Source organism: Natator depressus, chromosome 1, assembly GCF_965152275.1.
Source record: "Natator depressus isolate rNatDep1 chromosome 1, rNatDep2.hap1, whole genome shotgun sequence".
NCBI lineage: Eukaryota > Metazoa > Chordata > Testudines > Cheloniidae > Natator > Natator depressus.
The window spans coordinates 262,140,476-262,158,565 of NC_134234.1; the positions used below are offsets into that span (position 1 = coordinate 262,140,476).

Genomic DNA, 18,090 nt, shown 5'->3' on the forward strand with positions numbered 1-18,090 from the left:
TTGGGCTAAATTTGTGGAGTTTCTCCCCCACCCTTTCTTCATGCCAGACAAAATATTTTATTTGATAAAAGGGCCTGGTTTACAAGTAAGAATTAGTTTATTTTTAGATGATGGGGATGACTTCATTATTAATACTGTGGCAGAGCCCTAGATACCACAATGCTGTGAGCCCTCTGGCAAGAAATGTTTAAGAATACATATGTGATTTATATGACTATTATGGTAGCACGTGTAACCCACACACCTCCTTGGCTGTGGTGTTCTGTCCCATCTAGTGGCACGGAGACCACTTAGAGAGAGAGCTAAATGAGTCTGCTCTACAGCCTTAGCTAAGAGCCAGCTGGCTTTTAGCTCATGCGGTAGAGGCTCATGCACTAAGCTCCAGAGGTCCCAGGTTCGTTCAATCCCGCCCACTGACAACCAGGGTCTGTAGGTGTTACACATGCATGTGTATCCCAGGCCAAATCCTGAAGCCTGCATTTAGTGCTTACCCAGGGAAATCTCAGATTGACCTCAACAGGAGATCTCACTGACTAACAGCTGCAGAATTTGGAACTCCCTGAAGGAGCACAACAGCGCTGGTTTCTATTTCTCTAAAATATCAAAACCAAATATTATTTTAATCTGTAACCCCATTGATATTAAGTGGTGGATGGTCAGAGACAAGTCTTATAAAAATATTAAGATTATTAAGTTGGAATGAAGCCTTTTTTGGCCAGCAGCTCTGTATCACAGAATAGGATATGTATTGATCTAACCTATTCTTAGGGTTATATCCTGCCAAATAGTGTGCAGTAGAGCCTCATAATTGTTTCAGCTCCCTAAATGAAAACAATAACTTCAGAGGAAAACTGCTCAGTTTGCTATAGAAGTGCAAGAAATATTATTTTCAGACTTAACAAAATGTCAGGAGTCTTTTCACTGGACACTAAAGTACCCTTGGGCTCTAGAGACCGATCAAAGGATATTTTATTGTTTCATAATAAAGAAGAGGCTTTGCAGTCATTTGAGCTCATGTTCACAAACCAACTCTGCATTATAAAATAACAGCATTACACAGTTGTTCTACCCAAGTTCCCCCTTGAAACAGAGCATTTTGGGTCATTCCAACAAAATGGAATAAATATTTTGATTTCATGGATATCAAAATTTTCATTTTGGTCCAAAAAAAAAAAAAAAAGTTCCAACATTACCAAAATGAAACTTTATTGAGTTTCTGTTCTGTGAAAAAATTTGAAGTTTCGACTTTTCATCCAAATTTGGGATGAAAACAAAATGTTGGAATTTCCTGCAGATGCGAAGCCCCTTCAATAATAATACTTAGTGCTTATATGGCCCTTTTCATGTTCAAAGAGCTTGAAAACATTAACAAATTAATTCTTATATGACATTTGGGCGTAAGTAAATGCTATCACCACTAAGAGATGGAGAAACCAAAGAGGGAGGTTAGGAGACTTATTCAAGGACAAATAGAGAGTCTTGTCTTTGCAAAGGTCTTTACCAGGTCTCTGCAACACTGTTTTGATGGAACAATGTGTGTGCATCCTCACAGAGCAGATCTTAACACCATTGTTGCACTGGTGTTTTCTGGGTCTTATGAAGCCCCATCGCATAGTGGCAAACACTGTTGCCGGGAGCAGAGGACAGTGGGGAATTTCCATATATGATGCACACAGTTGTGGGATGGAGCTAGGACTGGTTGAACCAGTGCAATGGAGAGAAACCACTGGAGTTTCTACTAGTTCAGCTTAACTGCAGCTAGAAACTATCTGAGGTGTTGTAACCAACCATTAAAACCAGCTCCGACATAAGGCATGGGACAATTATCGTATGGGGACAATTATCGTATGGGGACATCAGATGTTGTACAAGTATTGTGAGCACAGGGTGTTTCTTGCAATGGTTTTTCACGTACGGTGAAATTCGCTCCTACGCACAGAGCCTGTATAAGTCCTAGGCATCACATAAGCCATCAAAATAGGGCTTAGGTGGGACTTACATAGTGCATAGACCTATGCAGGCTCTCTGCAGAAAGGTGAATTTTACTCTACAGGTAGAGTGAGCAAGAAAGTCAGCATTAGAACCAGGATTAAAACCCAAGATCAGACCAAGTCTCCTCCACAATCTGTCAGTGGAAATTGAAGGATAAGCAAAGAATATGCTTGTGGGCAGTTCTTTTAGTTCTGTTTTTTTAGAAAGACATTTTTTATGCAAATTTCAGATGTCCTTCAAGATCCTGGCTAGTTGCCAAGGCAGCCTTCCTTATTCCAAAGATTGGGCACCTCCCCACTCATAGGCACAGTATAAGTGGTGTTCTGTACTTTTTACTCCTTTTACACATACAAAATGCATTTTTCATTTCATTTTTTAAACTTTGAAAACAAGTCAAGAGAGACTCTAGCATGATGCTTCCACCTGGTGATTTTTTACAAAGAAAAGGATATTTTGGTGAGATTCTTACCTGCAATATTTTAACGGTGAGCCAGAAAATTCACTTCCATTAGATGTTGGTTCCGAACGGTTTTCAAAGTCGGACACCAGAAATACAGATAGACTGGCATTAACGTAGCCTACCATACACCTGGAGAACAAGAAACCCTGAAGTCAGGACACTCAGCCCAATCCCACTTAGGAGGACATTTCTCTCCCTGGTTTCCTAAATCTATACCTAAACAGTGATACCTATTAATATTTGAAAAGCATGTTGTGGTAATTTCTGTCTCCCTCAATCCAAATCTGCTGTTTCATAGATTACTTTTCAAAACTTTGTTAAAGCAAATTCACACCAAAATCCCCTTTTTGCATGCTTAAAAATGCAGAGATTAGCTGACCCAGAAAACAGAGGTAAATCTCAGAGCGCCTTAGTTAGTGTAACTTATACCTTCTCCTTCCCTCCCCAATCAATTTAGTGTCACCCTGTATGTAAAATTAGATTCCTTTAAAGTACTTAGATTTGCCCCCTCCCACACTTGCACTCATACATCACATCTGAATCTGGAATACTGTGTTCAAATTCTGGTCACTCTATCTAAAAAGTTATGTATGTAACAGAAATAGAAAAGGGTTAAGAGACAGGGAACAAAAATGATTAGAGGCATTGAAAGGCTTCTGTATTAGGAGAAATTACAAAGATGGGGACTGTTTAGCTAGAAGAGTAATGAGAGATGACACAACAGAGATACATAAAATAATGAATGGCACAAGGGAGATAAATTGGGTCCTCCTATTTACACTTTCTCATAATACAAGAACAAGGGGACATTCAATGCCATTGAAAGGCAATAGATTTAAAACTGATAAAGGAAATACCATTTACATCACAATTAACCCATGGAACTCATTGCCACAAGATATCATTGAGGCCAAGAGTAGTATTCAAGGAAGGAGTAGACATTTGTTGAATACTGAAACACTCACAGTTATATTAGAAATGATAATTTTAATAAGGAATATAAAACCCATATTTCCTGGCATAAACTAATCTCTAGCTGATGGAGGTTAGAAAGAAACATCTCCTTGTGGGCAGGTTATTGCATAACTGGCCATTATGGGGTTTTGTGCACCTTCCTTTAAAGCTGGTTTTGGCCACTGTCAGATACAAGATATCACACTAAAATGGGCCACTAGTCTGAGCCAGTGTAGCAATTCCTGTGTTCCTTCATGGCTCAGAGACACTAGCTCCTAATTGTTGGTTAATGGTAATAAGGTCTGGCAAAGGAGGTCTGGGAGAGATCACCTTGCTGGTTCAAATTCACAGCTAATATCATTAAAGATGAAGCTGGACAAGAGTCTTATGCCATCCTTGCTCTGCACGGGCCACGTGCATGAAAGTCCAGCCAAATTATTCAGCATGGTGCATAAAGCTGAAGAGGCTTTAATCCTGCCACTGGCTGAGAAAGACAATCACAGCTGCCAACAGAATTCTCAGCCATGTCTGCAAAATTACTGCCCCAAATTCAACGCGAGTCTAAAGGAGCGTTACACTGTTACCATTCCTTTTCCACACTGAGGTGCCATGTCTTTCCCATCTCTAACTTCAGTGACATCCAGTCATACTGGATCACAGGGCCAACCCACAACATTTTGGCACCTGAGGCGGGGAGCTCAAATGACGCCCCCATGCCCCCTGGCTTGGGCCAAAACTTTGATAGGTAGCAATTCTGCCTTCTTCCTGTCTACTCCTCTCATGGTACTGCTCTGCTACCTACCCCAATAAAGGAGAACCAACTTAAAATGCCTTGTTCAAAAATTGTAAGTAACACATAACTTTCAAACGCCTGAACAGCAAATGTAACTTTTCTTGTCTGGCATTTTTATCTGTTTGAATAATCAAAGTGGTGCTTTCCGTGCCTTCTTGGTTGCAAAGATTTGAACTGCTTCCTGCTGAAGGTCCACAGTCTGGGCCAGCTCATGCTCTATTGAGATGGTTGCAAGGCCGACCAGCCACTCCTGTGTCATTGTGGAGCGTAGATGTTTTTTAATTAACTTCAGCTTGGTGAAGCTGCGTTCTCCACTGGTAACTGTTACAGGAAGTGCTAGAAGTATGCGCAGAGCAACAAAAGCATTTGGAAAGAGGGTGATCATTTTATTTGTGCACATATATTCCAGAACAGCCTATGGAGTTGATCCTGCTGAAATGTATCTTGAAAGGGCTTTAAGTTCATCACCTAAATCCCTCGCATCAATATCACGCATGTCATCATGTGTCAACGGGGTGGCCCAGAACCCGCCCCCCCAAACTCTGCCCCCCCATCTGCCTAAGGCTCTGGGGTGCAAAAGGGGTGAGAGGTCGGGCTCTGGGAGGGAGTTTGGGTGGGGGAGGGGGTCTAGGGTGCAGGCTCTGGGAGGAGTTTAGGTGCTGGGTGCAGGATGGGGCAGGGGGTGGGGGTGCAGGAGGGGGAGAGGGGTGCAGGCTCTGGGATGGAGTTTGGGTGCAGGCTCTGGGAGAAAGTTTGGTGATGGGAGGGGATGCAAGCTCTGGGAGGGAGTTGGGGTGGGAAGGTGTGCGGGGATGAGAGGTTTGGGGTGTGGCTGGGGGCTCAGGGCTAGGGCAGAGGGTTGGGGTGTGGGCTGGGGGTTCATGATGCAGGAGGGGGCTCAGGGCTGGGACAGAGGATTAGGGTGCTGGGGGATGAGGGCTCTGGCTGGGGCCAGGGCAGAGGGTTGGGGTGAGGGCTCTGGCTAGGAGTGTGGGCTCTGGGGTGGGGCAGGGCTGGGGATGAGGAGGTTGGGGTGCAGGCAGGCTGCCCCGGGGCTGGGGCCAGAGAGAAGGACTACCCCCAGCCCTTTCCCTGCCGGCAGCAGTGAGCTCTGGGGGAGGGCCCGCCCCTCCCCACCTTGGCAGCACACTCACCCCGCAACACTGTCACTGCACGTGCTCCTAGGGCCCATCTCAGGTCCAGGAAGCCCCCTCACCATCCCTGTGGTGGGTTCCGGGGGAGGGGGGCTGCCATCACATGTGCCCCTCCTCCCCTGCTGCCCCTCATATAGCCTCAATGGGGGTGAGGGATGGGGCTGCCCCTTGCCCAGGAGAGGTGACTGCAGGCGGGGGGTGGGGGGAGGCCCTGTGCTGGTGGAGGGTGCTGCTGGAAAAGGGAAGGGTCCAAGGCAGAAGGGAAGGGTCAGGGTCAGCCTGCTCTGCCACTAGGGAGTGGGGGGCACTAGGACCCTGCGGCGGCAGTTGATGCTGGGAGCCAGCAGAGCGGAGTCAGCCTGGAGCTGCAGGGGAGAGGCAGGGATGAGGCACGGATGGTCCGGTCTGGGGGTGGCATGCGGGGGCAGGAAGTCGGGGCCGGGGGACACTTGGGGGAGGTGCGTGGGGGTGGCAGGCGGGGCCGGGGGAGAGACCTGGTCCCAAACATTGGTAGAGCCGGGCCCCTGGGCCCTAAATATTGCTAGAGCCCGGGCACCATGGGCCCAGACATCTTGCCACCCCTGTTTGTGCCCTGCATTGCTGGTTAGGTCTTCTTCAGGTATAGTGAGGAGTTTTGGAATATCATACAACATCCCAAATATACTATTCTGTTCCTTTAGCTGCATGAAACGTTCTTTAGCTGACTGTATTGCACAATCTAGCACCTGGTTAAAGAATTCAACTTTGAATTGTTGTTTGGGGTCTCTTATGGGATTATCCTGTGCCTTGTAATCAAAATGTCGTCTTCTTTGGTGACTCTTGTATTCTTGAATGGGTGGGAAAATAGCTTCCGTGTGAAGTTCCTCTGCTAACTTCTGTGCACTCTTCAGAACATCTTGAAATCCCTCATCTGGCTGGTAAGACTGTAGGTCTGACTTTGCTTTCTCCAGTTGTTCCATTGCTCCAGATGTATCAGGGTCAACACCATGGAGTCTCTTGCTTACAACATTTATTTCAAACAGTAAGTCATGCCACATCACTAAGCCACACAGAAATTTGAAGTTATGTATGTTTCTGGTGATTCCGTTTCCCTCTGCCACTGTTCTCTCATGAACAGTTCCAGTCCTAGCGTCATCCCCAATAATGGCAACTATGGCATCATCTATCTTCCCAATTTGGTGTTTGATAGGCTTTATTGCCTCCACTCAACTTTCCCATCATGTGCCACTCAGTGGTTTCAGCGTCAGAGAGGATGTTCCCAGATGTTGCTTCAAAATCTGCCATCGATGAGTTGATGCCTAGAGAAAAACACATCGATGCTTTGAATTACATTAAAAAATTCAGCAGCCTCACTAGAAGCTGATGCTGCATCACTGACTACCAAGTTCAATGAATGAGAACTGCATGGGACAAAAAAGCTCGAGGGTTTAACTCTCGGATCTGTGTCTGCACTCCTCTGTTCTTTCCTCTCATGTTGGCACCATTATCATAGCCCTGACCTCTCATGTCAGCTATCACAATTCCTGTATCTTCCAGCTTTTTAAGAAGCACATTTGTCATACCAGCTCCTGTAGTATCATCAATGTCAATAAATTCTAGAAAATGCTCTCTGACAGTCACCATTGCAGGGACATTTTCACTAGGTTCTGTTGTTGTTGTTACAAAACGCACCATTAAAGTCATTTGTTCCGTATGGCTGATGTCAGGTGTGCAATCCAGAATAACAGAGTAATATCTTGCTGACTTCAGATCTGCCACAATCTTCTGTTTGAGTTTTGTTGCCAGTAACTGTATGATCTCATTTTGAATTGTTTTTCCAAGGTAGTGGTGTGTACATTTCTTGGGTGGTGACTCTTCTTAGATGCTCCTGGAGTACAGCATCGAACTTAGCCATCAGCTCCACAATTTTAAGGAAGTTTCCATTGTTTGGCACATACAGCTGGACTGAAGTGCCAGGCAGTGCTAGGTTTTGGGTAGCAAGCATTCTCACAGTGGCAATGAGCCTTTTCAGATCATTTTGCCAGTAAAGAGACTCTGATGCAATCTTCTCTTGATGCTGATCATCTATGGTGGCCTTTAACCTTAGTCTCCTCTCAAGCTCTTTCCACCTATGGAATGCTCTCTAGTGAGTTGCTGCCTTCTCATGGCATGCCAGATTTCTAGCCAGATTTTTCCAGTCCTTTGTTCCTGTGGAACTCAATGTGGCTGGAACATTAGACTGGAAGAGTTTGCAACAAAAACAGTATGCAGCATTTTGGGTTTTTGAGTAGATAAGCCATGGCCTCTCCACTTCGTCACCATTGGGGATTTCACGCCAGTAATGTGTTGGATGGAAACTTCTATTTTCATTGTCTTTGGGGAACATGAAGTTTTTCACTTGCTGTGGTCCATGCAGTACAAGGAAGTCCCTCAGGCTACTGCTCAAGTGGGTCCACAGTCCTGGATCATCTAGACTTAAGGAACTAAACTCAGCAGCAGCTGTTTCTTGTGCCTCCACCACACTCTTCTCTAATCTATACTTTTCTTCAGGAATGTGCATGGTTACATCCATTTGAGATGGAGATATGGATGCTGCAGTAGCTGCCAGGTCACCTGCACTCCAGCTAACTGGAAGATCAGGCATCGCCTCACCACTCATGTCCTCACTGGGGCCAGAAGGCTGACCGTGAACATTTGTGTCTATGTATCTCAGGAGAGCTCCTTCCTGCTTAGATAGAAAAGCTTCCTTTGCTTTCTTTCTTTTTCTGAATGCTGCCCCAGAGGGGCGTTTTCTTCTTTCACTCATGACTGCTGTTCTGTGCCAACTATAGTGGCTCTCAACACTCAGTTGAAGGGGACAAATAAGCAGGCTGGTATCAGGGCCTGAGTGAGGGAAGATATCCGCGTCTTAAGGGCCTAACTGGCTCCTGCTACTTCAGCTGACTGCCTGTTCTCCTCAAGTGCGTTCAGGGAAGCAGCAGGAAACAGGAAGCTCCCTGAGAAGCTGGTGTTAATCAGTCCAGGCTCCTGGGGGTGCGAGAGAGGTACATAAGAGGCTCCTCCTCCTCCTCTCTCTCCCTGCAGCTCCTGTTGCTTTCTGTTATTCCCTCTCACCTTTTCTCCTGCCTGCCTGATATGTCTCTTGTGCCCTCCTTCCTCCAGCACAGCACTCCACCGTCTCTGTGCATCTAGAGCAGAGAGAATACATATGCACCAGCAGCAGACAATTTTCTACACTCTGGGTCCTAGTGGCACCCCCCCCTCAAAAAAAAACAACAGTCTGGCACCTGAGGCAGCCGCCTCAGTTCGCCTCATGGTAAGGCCAGCCCTGCTGGATCAGCATGTTAGTTGAATGTTTCTTCAGAAGTGATCATCAATGAAATAGTGAACAATATTGAGATTTTTTTTATCCCCCTCTATACTAGAAAATGGCTAACGTTTTTCAGGAAAACTATTCAGGTTGTACTGATGTGTTAGCCAGTGCTGACCTGTGTGGATTAATCTGTTTTAAACAGCAGATGAAAGCCATTCTCAAGGCTAAATGACTTAATTCAGTGAACCGAACACAATCCAAGGTTGACAGTGACTACAAACTGATCGTGACCATCCGATAGCAAGTTGGTAGCCTGTCTGAAGTGAGTCTGGTGGCCTCCTAGCCAGGCTACCCAGGCTTGAGAATCTTTTTAAACTGGTTTTCAACCACTGTTTTATGTTGTATCAATGTTGGCAGGCTGCAGCCAGCACCCTGGTGTAACCTGAACTGTTTTACAAGATTGCTTCCTGAAAACCATTTTAGGATGTGGCCAATTTCCTAGTTTAGGCTGTGCCTTAGATCACCATTATTAGGGTTTAGAATTATCAAACAAGTCAGTTCACATCTCTCCAAATAATTGTTTGGCAACAGACTAAGGTGGAATTGCATGGGTTCTCGTTTGTAAGGTTTTTTCCCAACCAGTAAAACTGGTTGTTTATTTTTAAAATGTAAGCTTAAATTCTGTGGGAAATTGTGTGTCCACCAGATTAGTACCTGAATGGTGTTCCATCTGGCTATGGCTCAAGACCTACAGTTAAAGCAGCTATAGAGCTGAAATTAATTACAATATTTTCTTTCGCATCCTGCATGATTTTTCTGATGCCTTTCCTCCCAAAACTGTTAAAATATCCTATGCTACATGGTCCAGATTCTTGAACTTTGGGAACTATCTATTCCTGTAGAATTGAAGAATAATTTTCTACTATCTTGATGGTAATGTACTACATCTGCAATGTTGACATAGAAAGGCATTAGCCAAGTTGGTCTCTTCTGAGGAATTAGATTTGGTCTCTTATGTTATTTAACGTATTGCTGGAAAACTGTGTGAATGGCTTTAAAATACAACAGTTTAAGATCTGTTTCCTTAAGCCAGGCCAATGTCTCTAAACAGAACTAATTTGAAAGCAAGTGCACTATATTGTCTTCCTTATCAAATGTAATTTCAAAATGCATTTTCTGGGACTGTGGTAAGAAAGAAATTAATAAAGCAGAAAAAAAAGCTGACACCACTTACATGCCCTACACTAAACACAATGGCAGCAAGGAGAGGCACATGCCCACCAATGATCAGCATCAAACCTAGCACTTTACCAACTGAAAGATTTTCTACAACTCTTTATGGAAACAGAACAATTTTTCCAGCATATACGAAAATGCCAAATCCTTGACAGGATAATGAATTAAGTAGCATTGCCAATCATGAACTGTCTCCATTGGTGTGACTAAACTGCACTGACATCCAAAATATGGCTAAAAGCAACAACAGAAAGAATCCCCTTCGCTCTTTCTGGGAGGGAAAATAAAGCTATGAAGTGAAATATTTATATCTGATAGCAGAATGCAAGCTCACTATTGCTACGTATTGCTTAGCTTGCTTAGCTTATCGCTTTTAATGTAGTACAGCACTTATTGCCAGAGTGGCGAGGAGCTTATTTGCAAATTTTGAACATTTGGAGTTCAGTTGGGTTGGATGAAACCAATGATTTCATTCAGGGTTTCTCCCCTCTACCCCAGCACACTAGATTTAAGATGCCCTTCAATTTAAATTATACCCAGTTGCAGGCTAATAGTGCACACACTATTGTAATTTAGTGTTTCTCAACACTGGAATGAAAATGCAGAAGAACAGCACGGACTCAATTCAGGACTGCCTCTCAAAAGCCCTAATATAAGAGCTCTGTCTTTTTTAAAGGAGTACAGAAGTTATTTTGCTCAGTAATTGTAGCTTGGCTGATGAAGCTGGAGTTGCCTCTTCTGATTAGACTCTGCACTTTTCTTGGATTAATACTTGTAAAATCCCACATCAGCAGAAAGAGGTTTAGTGAATAAGCTACAAATGACAGCCCAGCTCCTCAACTGGTGAAAATCAGTATAGCTCCTTTGACTACACATTTACAAGGTACACCAGCTGGTGATCTGGGCCAATATATTGATTATGATAATAGCATGTTATTGTAGCCACTGAACCTTCTATAACTGATCCAGAACTTTTTCCCTGAGTTAAGATCATAAATCCCAGCTACTCACAGACTGTATTATTGATACTCAAAAGTATTAATTACTATGGCAGTGCAATCTGGAGTACATTCTTGTTAGTGGAATCTGTAAATATGGAGACAGTAATGCTATTTATGTTTCAAGGAAATAGAGATTTTCATGCACATTAATATTTTCTTAAAGAAAGCCTACTTTTGTCCAGCTTCTCCTTGGCCTGCACAAGGTCCATATTTGTAAGCATAAACAAGTCGAGGGATGAAATCTGAAGTCACAGCTACAACAAATGCATTTGTGATAACAGAGAGAATTCCAATGCCTTCCAGAATTCCATACCAAATTCCTATCCAATATAGAAAATGTTGCATTAGTTTCAGGGAAGACAATTATTAAAGTAGTTTAAATATTGCATGCAACGTGCCTGGGAATTCTTGACTTTTCCTATCTCAGTCATTTCGCATGTTCCTTTCTGAGCCATGCAAGCATCAACATGTGTATTTATTTAAATGTTAGGGGACATGTGGGTCTAGCACTAGATAATGTCACAGCTGGATTTTTTCCTGAGGAAGCAACGGTGCTTGCAATGATATACAGGCTGACAGTATGAACCCATCATTACATGGTACTAGAGTGAGGTCTTCCAACTGGTGAGCAGGCAAAATGCCATCCCAGCAAATGAGCATGAATATAGCTAGCCAAGCCACCATGTATGTTCATCATGCATGAATGGCGAGGGCATGAATCTTAGGCAAGAATATTGATATAGCAGTTCTTCCTGAGGTTCCATGCCTATGATGGAAGAGAGGTGTCATTGCTTATCCAGTTCTAAAATACTTTTAAAAAGTAGCAAGCATCAAAGCACTCCTACACTGTGAGTGCCTTTTATCTTCTATAATGATCGTAGTTTCATTAAGAGGGCTGTGCACACAGTGAAAGTCATTAGGAGAACTTTCATGGAACTTAATAAGACAAGACTGAAGGTTTCTTTTTTAACGTTTGATCCACGACATTGCAAAAAAAAAAGTGTTTCTTCTTTGGGCATGAGTCTTTGTTAAACTACAGTCATTAATAAGTTAGGTGTATGAAAGTTGAACAAAGCCGTGAAGCTGGTACAAGAAAGTGGTGGAAATACTTCATTCAGCCCCATGGTTGCTGTTGAGCTGACGGACGGGAATCAAAGAAGAGAAGTGTATGATGTGAAGAACTGACCTATGTTTAACACTTATGATTGTTTTGGTTAGGGATGATGGGGAAATATTTATGATTAATAAAAACCATGGACCAAACCATTACTAGAGGAACACACCAGTACAATATTCCCCAAAAGATAATGAGACAATCCAAGAATTCTTGGACAGTAAAATACACTGAAATCTGTAGAAGACCATTCTTAGGCGACCTGATTTAAGAAAGCATCTGAAACTTCTTTAAATGCTAGGAGTACAATTTTGCTTATCCATTATTAGAAAACCACCCCCACCAAGCAACTCGTGACTGACATTCCTTTCCTGTCACCTAGGACAGGTTCACAACCTTTCACATTGAAGATGGAGCACTCAAAGAGGCCATACCTTTACCCATGCTTAGTTACATCTTACTCTGCTAGCAGTCCCACTGAAGCCAACTGTTCATAGAGGCCCTGATTCAGCAAAGCACTTGAGCACATGCTGAAATACTTTGCTGAACTGGGATTGGAGTAAGGAGCTATTCACTGTGAATAAGGGGGTCAGAATCTGGTTGTAAATGGATGTTTCCTAAATCTCTATTCTTCAAATTACATTTTAAAATCATAAACATGATTGAATTGTAAGAATGTGAAAAGATTATTTTTTATTATTTTATTATTATTTTTTATTATTACCAGCCAGCTAGAGACTAGCCACTCTGAGGAGATTTAGCCAGTAGCTGGAGTCCCCTATCCTTTAGTCAGTCCTGGAAAGTTTGCAATATTCTCAAAAAGAACAGGAGTACTTGTGGCACCTTCGTATATATCTATCTTCTTACTATATGTTCCATTCTATACATCCGATGAAGTGAGCTGTAGCCCACGAAAACTTATGCTCAAATAAATTGGTTAGTCTCTAAGGTGCCACAAGTACTCCTGTTCTTTTTGTGAATACAGACTAACACGGCTGCTACTCTGAAACCTGGCAATATTCTCAGCACTTCAAAGACCTTTGTAGACATGAGGGTAGTTTTCTCAACCAGGCAAAGGGAAACCTACTTTTGTCTGGGTGAGTAGAAACTGTGCAAAGCTTCTCGGAGATGGAAATTACTTCAATTTGCATCATTTGTTAAATTTCTCTAACTCATTATTATATTCAAAGTGAACAGCTGCATGTACTACTCAGAAAGTGCATCCACCAAAGGAAAACCCAGCAGAGATCACTGAACACTTAGTTTAAAAATCTGGACTGATAAGTCATCCACCATTAAAAACCTATTTTCCAATTTGGATTAGTAGGTGATCAAAACAAACCTGCGTTGAATGTTTACACCTTTTTTTTAGGAGCCAAAATTGTGCATTATTTTGTATAATGAGAAAGAGGACGGGAGTCAAAGCTAAAGTTTAATTTAAAAGTTTAATTTAAAGTCATTGGGTTCATCAGATGATCAATACTTTGTCTTTAAAGAGACACATAAACAGCTCACCTATATCTTTGGCTCTTGAGGCTAATGGCCGCCTCCACTGTGTGACAAATTTGTATGCATCAAGCCGGATTTCAATAATATTGTTAAGTAAGGCCAGAAGTGGTGCCAGTGGAAAAGCTGCCACAAAGATGGTTGTGAATCCAAACTGAAGAACTGGGAAAGGAAATAAAAGGTTAGTGTTTTCAATACTGTATTTACATGCAAAATGCCAGGCTACTAAGATGCCATGTAGCGAGTAAACTTGCTCATTATGAAGTACCATATTATCACTCTGTGGTGCTAGTGGTATCAATACGGCAATTCTTTTTCCAAAAGACCAGCACTAGGGTGAGAGAACAAATGGTTGAATTTCCTGAGAGCTTTTTAGAGAACTATATCTGTGCTCCTTGCTACAGAGAGACAAAAGCTGATGAACTATATGTTTTGAGAGCTGTTTTGTGATCTGTTTAACTGATTTTATTTTATTTTTTTTAATTTCAGCACCTTCAAAAATTAGGCCACTTCTATTTAGGTATCTACATTTTGAAAACATTGATGCAACAGAGTGTAGGGAGTTAACAGGTGAACCTGCATTCCGACATTCACTAGTTCCACCAGAAGAAGCTGATTAGGGTAATTAAAGATAATTAGCTAAGCACACAGGTGTTCTGGGGGAGCTAATAAGCCAATGAGCCCATCAGCTCACGACTGATAAGGAGGCATAGAAAGGAGACCTGGAGGGTGAAGAAACAGGGCAAGCCTCCTGCTGAGTCCATCCTCACAGATGCTTCAGGGAAGGGAGACCTCTGCTCCTTTCAGGTCCTGAGGGCCTAAAGCACAGAGGCTATTGTAACTAGTACTGTTGCATGGGCCTGTAAAGTTGTTGGTGGAGGGAACTCAGATAAATGGCTTGGTGGATACACAATCAATAAAAGTCTGAGCCATTTTCTGTTGTGCAAAAAGGCAGGAGCAGAGCAGGCCCTTCTACAGTTGACATAACTGTTTAGGGCCTGCTTCTCAGAGTAGCTGATCTTCCACAGATCTCCTTAATTTCAGTGGAATTGCGCCAGTCAAGAGAGGGCTCTATCCACTACATGTGCAGCTCAGTCAAGACAGACAAAAGTCCTTTGTCCTTCATTCGTTTTATGAAAGCAGAGTTCCTTAGAAGCAAGCAATTTTGTAAATATTAGTTAGTAAATGTTAAATATACCCTATCATACAGTCACAGGCTAGACAGCTGAAAAGTAAGTGCTTTGACATTAAGACCTTATCAAGGTTCAGTAGAATTTGCTTTATAAGGAATAACAATGACACAAGAAACTATACAGTTGAGGGAATAAGAATTTTGAGGCTGCAATTTAGAGAATATCCCTCTCTCTCCATGAAGGCAGCTAATCAGATAAAACATTTCACAAATGGGAGTTTAGTACATCACATGAGGGATTATTAGAAATATTGCCTGGGTTTGGTTCTTAACAATTCACTCCCATTCCTCACCTGACTTGTGATAATGGAAATCGTTCTGCAGTTTCTTTAGTTTCATACAGCAGTACTTTGGAGTTTTTAAGTAAACAATTCAGCCCTCTGGGCTTAAAAAAACAAAAAATGTACTGACATTAAAATCTAGCATAAAAGAGCAAAATCAGAACATTTTCATACTCATTTCTAGGTATTCATCAAAGAGTCCATAAGCGTTCATAGGCTGAAGATTGTAGTCCTTTTCCCACTGTGGGAAGCTTGCTTTTCTCTGTGAGCCATGTTCTTGTCGTAATTTTCTCCTGGTCCACCAGTTCTGAATTAACCTGCATATTCAAATAAATTGTAAACACCCATTTATTGGTTATTCAGGATTTTAAATTAGAAGCCTTAACACTGGTTAAGTGACTACATAGAAGTCTAGCGTGCATGTGCAAACTGCAGGTGGAAGAACCTTAATATGGGGCTGAATCTATTATTGGCTACCATTTCCCAATTAGCAACAGAGATATGTGAGAATCTGAAGACACATGGGACCACCCCTTTCTCTATTCCATTCTCTGACTGTTAGCTGTATTAAAGGACAAACTGGCAAGTTTAGCTGGATTACTTATTAATCCTGAGGGAGAGGCTAGGCTGGACTAGACAATATATTTTGTAAACTGAATGTATCAATGTATGAGAGAGCTTGATATTAGTAACAAATGTGGCTGGTAGCACAGAATGCTATCCTTTATCTCTAAGATGGGAAAAAGTTTCTGGATTGTCTTTCAGATACAGATGTTCTTAATGAGGAAATGGGACATATATCCATTTCTGATTTAACTTCCTTCCTCTTCCCTGCCTAGAATGGCAAATTGCTTGAGTCAATCAGAGCTAAGAAGGGAGATGTATGGTTCTCTTTGAATGGAAATGTGTCCTCTGGAACTGAATGTTCAGTAATAGAATAGGCAGAGACAAGTGGGCAGGCTAATGATTGTGGACACACTGTTGTCATCGGAATAGCAGTTGATGTAAAAAGTTAAAACAGGGTAGTGTGGCTTGCATATGTACATATGCTTTATTTTCTCCTTAGAAGTAAGTTCCCATCCCCAAACCAAATCAATAATTTATACAGAATTTCCTAATTATTTGCACATTTATTCTGAAATATGACTTCTCCAGTACACGGGGTTGGGTGTGTGACAGGGAAACAGAACTGACGTCCATTTTTAGATCAGCTAGAAATCTTCAGCTGAAGATTTGATTTCAGTTTTGACTGTGACGTTCTCTCTGTTACTTCACTAACAGTTCCCCAAACTATTTTTGGCCTTTCCACCGCTTCCTTGTGCTGTCTTTTCCTCTCAATCCCATCACACATTACTGATGTTTGTTTGGAAAACTCCATGGGGATCGTGCTGAGCTTCTGCAGAGGGTGATCTTCCGATCAAGCTGAAGCATCACTTGAGCTTCATGCCTTCGCCTTGCATGTGTGTGTCAAAGCATGTAACCATTACAGCATAAACTGCTTATCATCCAGGCCCCTAGAATTCTGCAGCATTTCAGTGCTACTCTCTGGTGTCTGGTTCCTAAAGCTCTCTGGCATTTTTACAGCAGAAATTTCAAAACCCAGGTTAATGTCACACCTCAGTGAGAGTCATGATAGGCTACTTTCAGGTTCCCACTATAAAAATCATATAGAAACAGGAACCTTTGGAAGAGGCCCTGACTCACCCAGATTTTCTCCAAGGGCTCTGGGGGAGCACATGCTGGAGTGGGGGCTCCCTGGCGCCGGACTCCTCTCATTGGTGAATGCCCTTTGGGGAAGCTTCCACCTCCATCAGCCCTAGTATAGCACAATGGCTGCATTGCGCAGGGCCCACCCACACTGTAGCTGGCCTCTGTACAGAAGGGGTAGAGGATCCTCCCTGAACCCTTTGGGCACCCAAGCAGGGCCAGACACAATGTGGCATTTAACTGGAAGATCAGAGAACTCCTAGCTAGGCTGTTTGGCAGAAAAAGGAGAGGTTCATGCCTGCTGGGGATTCATGGGGATAGAGGGAGGGAGCCATGGCACTAGAGACTGAATGCAAGGCCATCCCTAGACATTTTGGTGCCCTACACAGCTCCCCTGCAGGGTGGGGGGCAGCTGGCTCTAGGCCTCCACGGGAGGGGGGGCAGGAGCAGGCTTGGGGGGGCAGAGGAGAAACTGTCCCCCAGCACAAGCCGGCGGAGCAGAGCGGGCTGGGGCTGGGTTGCTCCGCTCCACTTCCTGCCGCCCAGTAAGTGCAGGGCAGGCCCGACCCCGCACTCACAGGGCGGCAGGAAGTGGAGTGACCCGGCCCCAGCCTGCTCCGCTCTGCTCCCCTGGGCCCTGGCTCCCAGCCTTGGGAATTGGGGGGGCAATGGGGAACCGCCCTCCAGCACTCACCGGCGGCGTGGAGTGGGCTGGGGCTGGGTCACTCCACTTCCCGCCACCCGGTGAGTGCTGGGAGTGCCCGACCCCTGCTGCAGTCCCCCGGGATGTTGCTCAGGGGAAGGGGTGGAGTGGGGGCAGGGCAGGGGCGGAGCAGAGGCGGGAAGAGGAGGAGCAGGGGCGGGAGCTTTGGGGAAGTGGTAGAGTGGGGGCGGAGCAGGAGTGGGAAGAGGCAAGGCTGGGGCGGAGCAGGGGTGGGGGCGCCATGGGGAAGAGTCGGAGCAGGGGCGGGGGCAGCTTTCCTGGGCAGCTCAGCCAGCCGGGGGATTGGGCTGGCCACTGGAGCAGCATGCAGCTGCATAGGGCACCAGGAAATTTGGGGCAATTTAGTGCCCCAAATTTCCTGGTGCCCTACGCAGCTGCGTACTTTGCGTATGGGTAAGGACGGCCCTGACTGAATGCCTCTGTCCCTAGAACAGGTACCAGCTGTGCAAACTCCTCATACTTCCTCAACTTTGTGCTGGAACTCTAAAGTGGAGGCACCAACAGACACTACTTCAGGGCGCTGGAACAGTTTGTATTGTGGGGGTGCTAAGAGCCACTGAACCAAACTGTAAACCCTGTATGATGGAAACCACTTCAACCCTGGGGGTGCTGCAGCACCCCCTGCACCCGTAGTTCCAGCACCTATGCATTACTTCTATTAAATCTTGCACCCTTTTAAACTGA

General features: G+C 44.0%; 1 protein-coding gene across 1 annotated transcript in view; it reads right to left on the reverse strand.

The window, feature by feature from the left end:
- ANO4 (anoctamin 4) overlaps nucleotides 1-18,090 on the reverse strand; it is a 282,834-nt gene that overhangs the window by 9,952 nt on the left and 254,792 nt on the right. The window contains exons 22-25 of the mRNA XM_074941819.1: nucleotides 15,150-15,292; nucleotides 13,512-13,664; nucleotides 11,055-11,202; nucleotides 2,462-2,581 (exon numbers count right to left, since the gene is read on the reverse strand). Of these exons, the coding sequence (XP_074797920.1) occupies nucleotides 2,462-2,581; nucleotides 11,055-11,202; nucleotides 13,512-13,664; nucleotides 15,150-15,292 (564 nt within the window). The remainder of the gene's footprint in view (nucleotides 1-2,461; nucleotides 2,582-11,054; nucleotides 11,203-13,511; nucleotides 13,665-15,149; nucleotides 15,293-18,090) is intronic.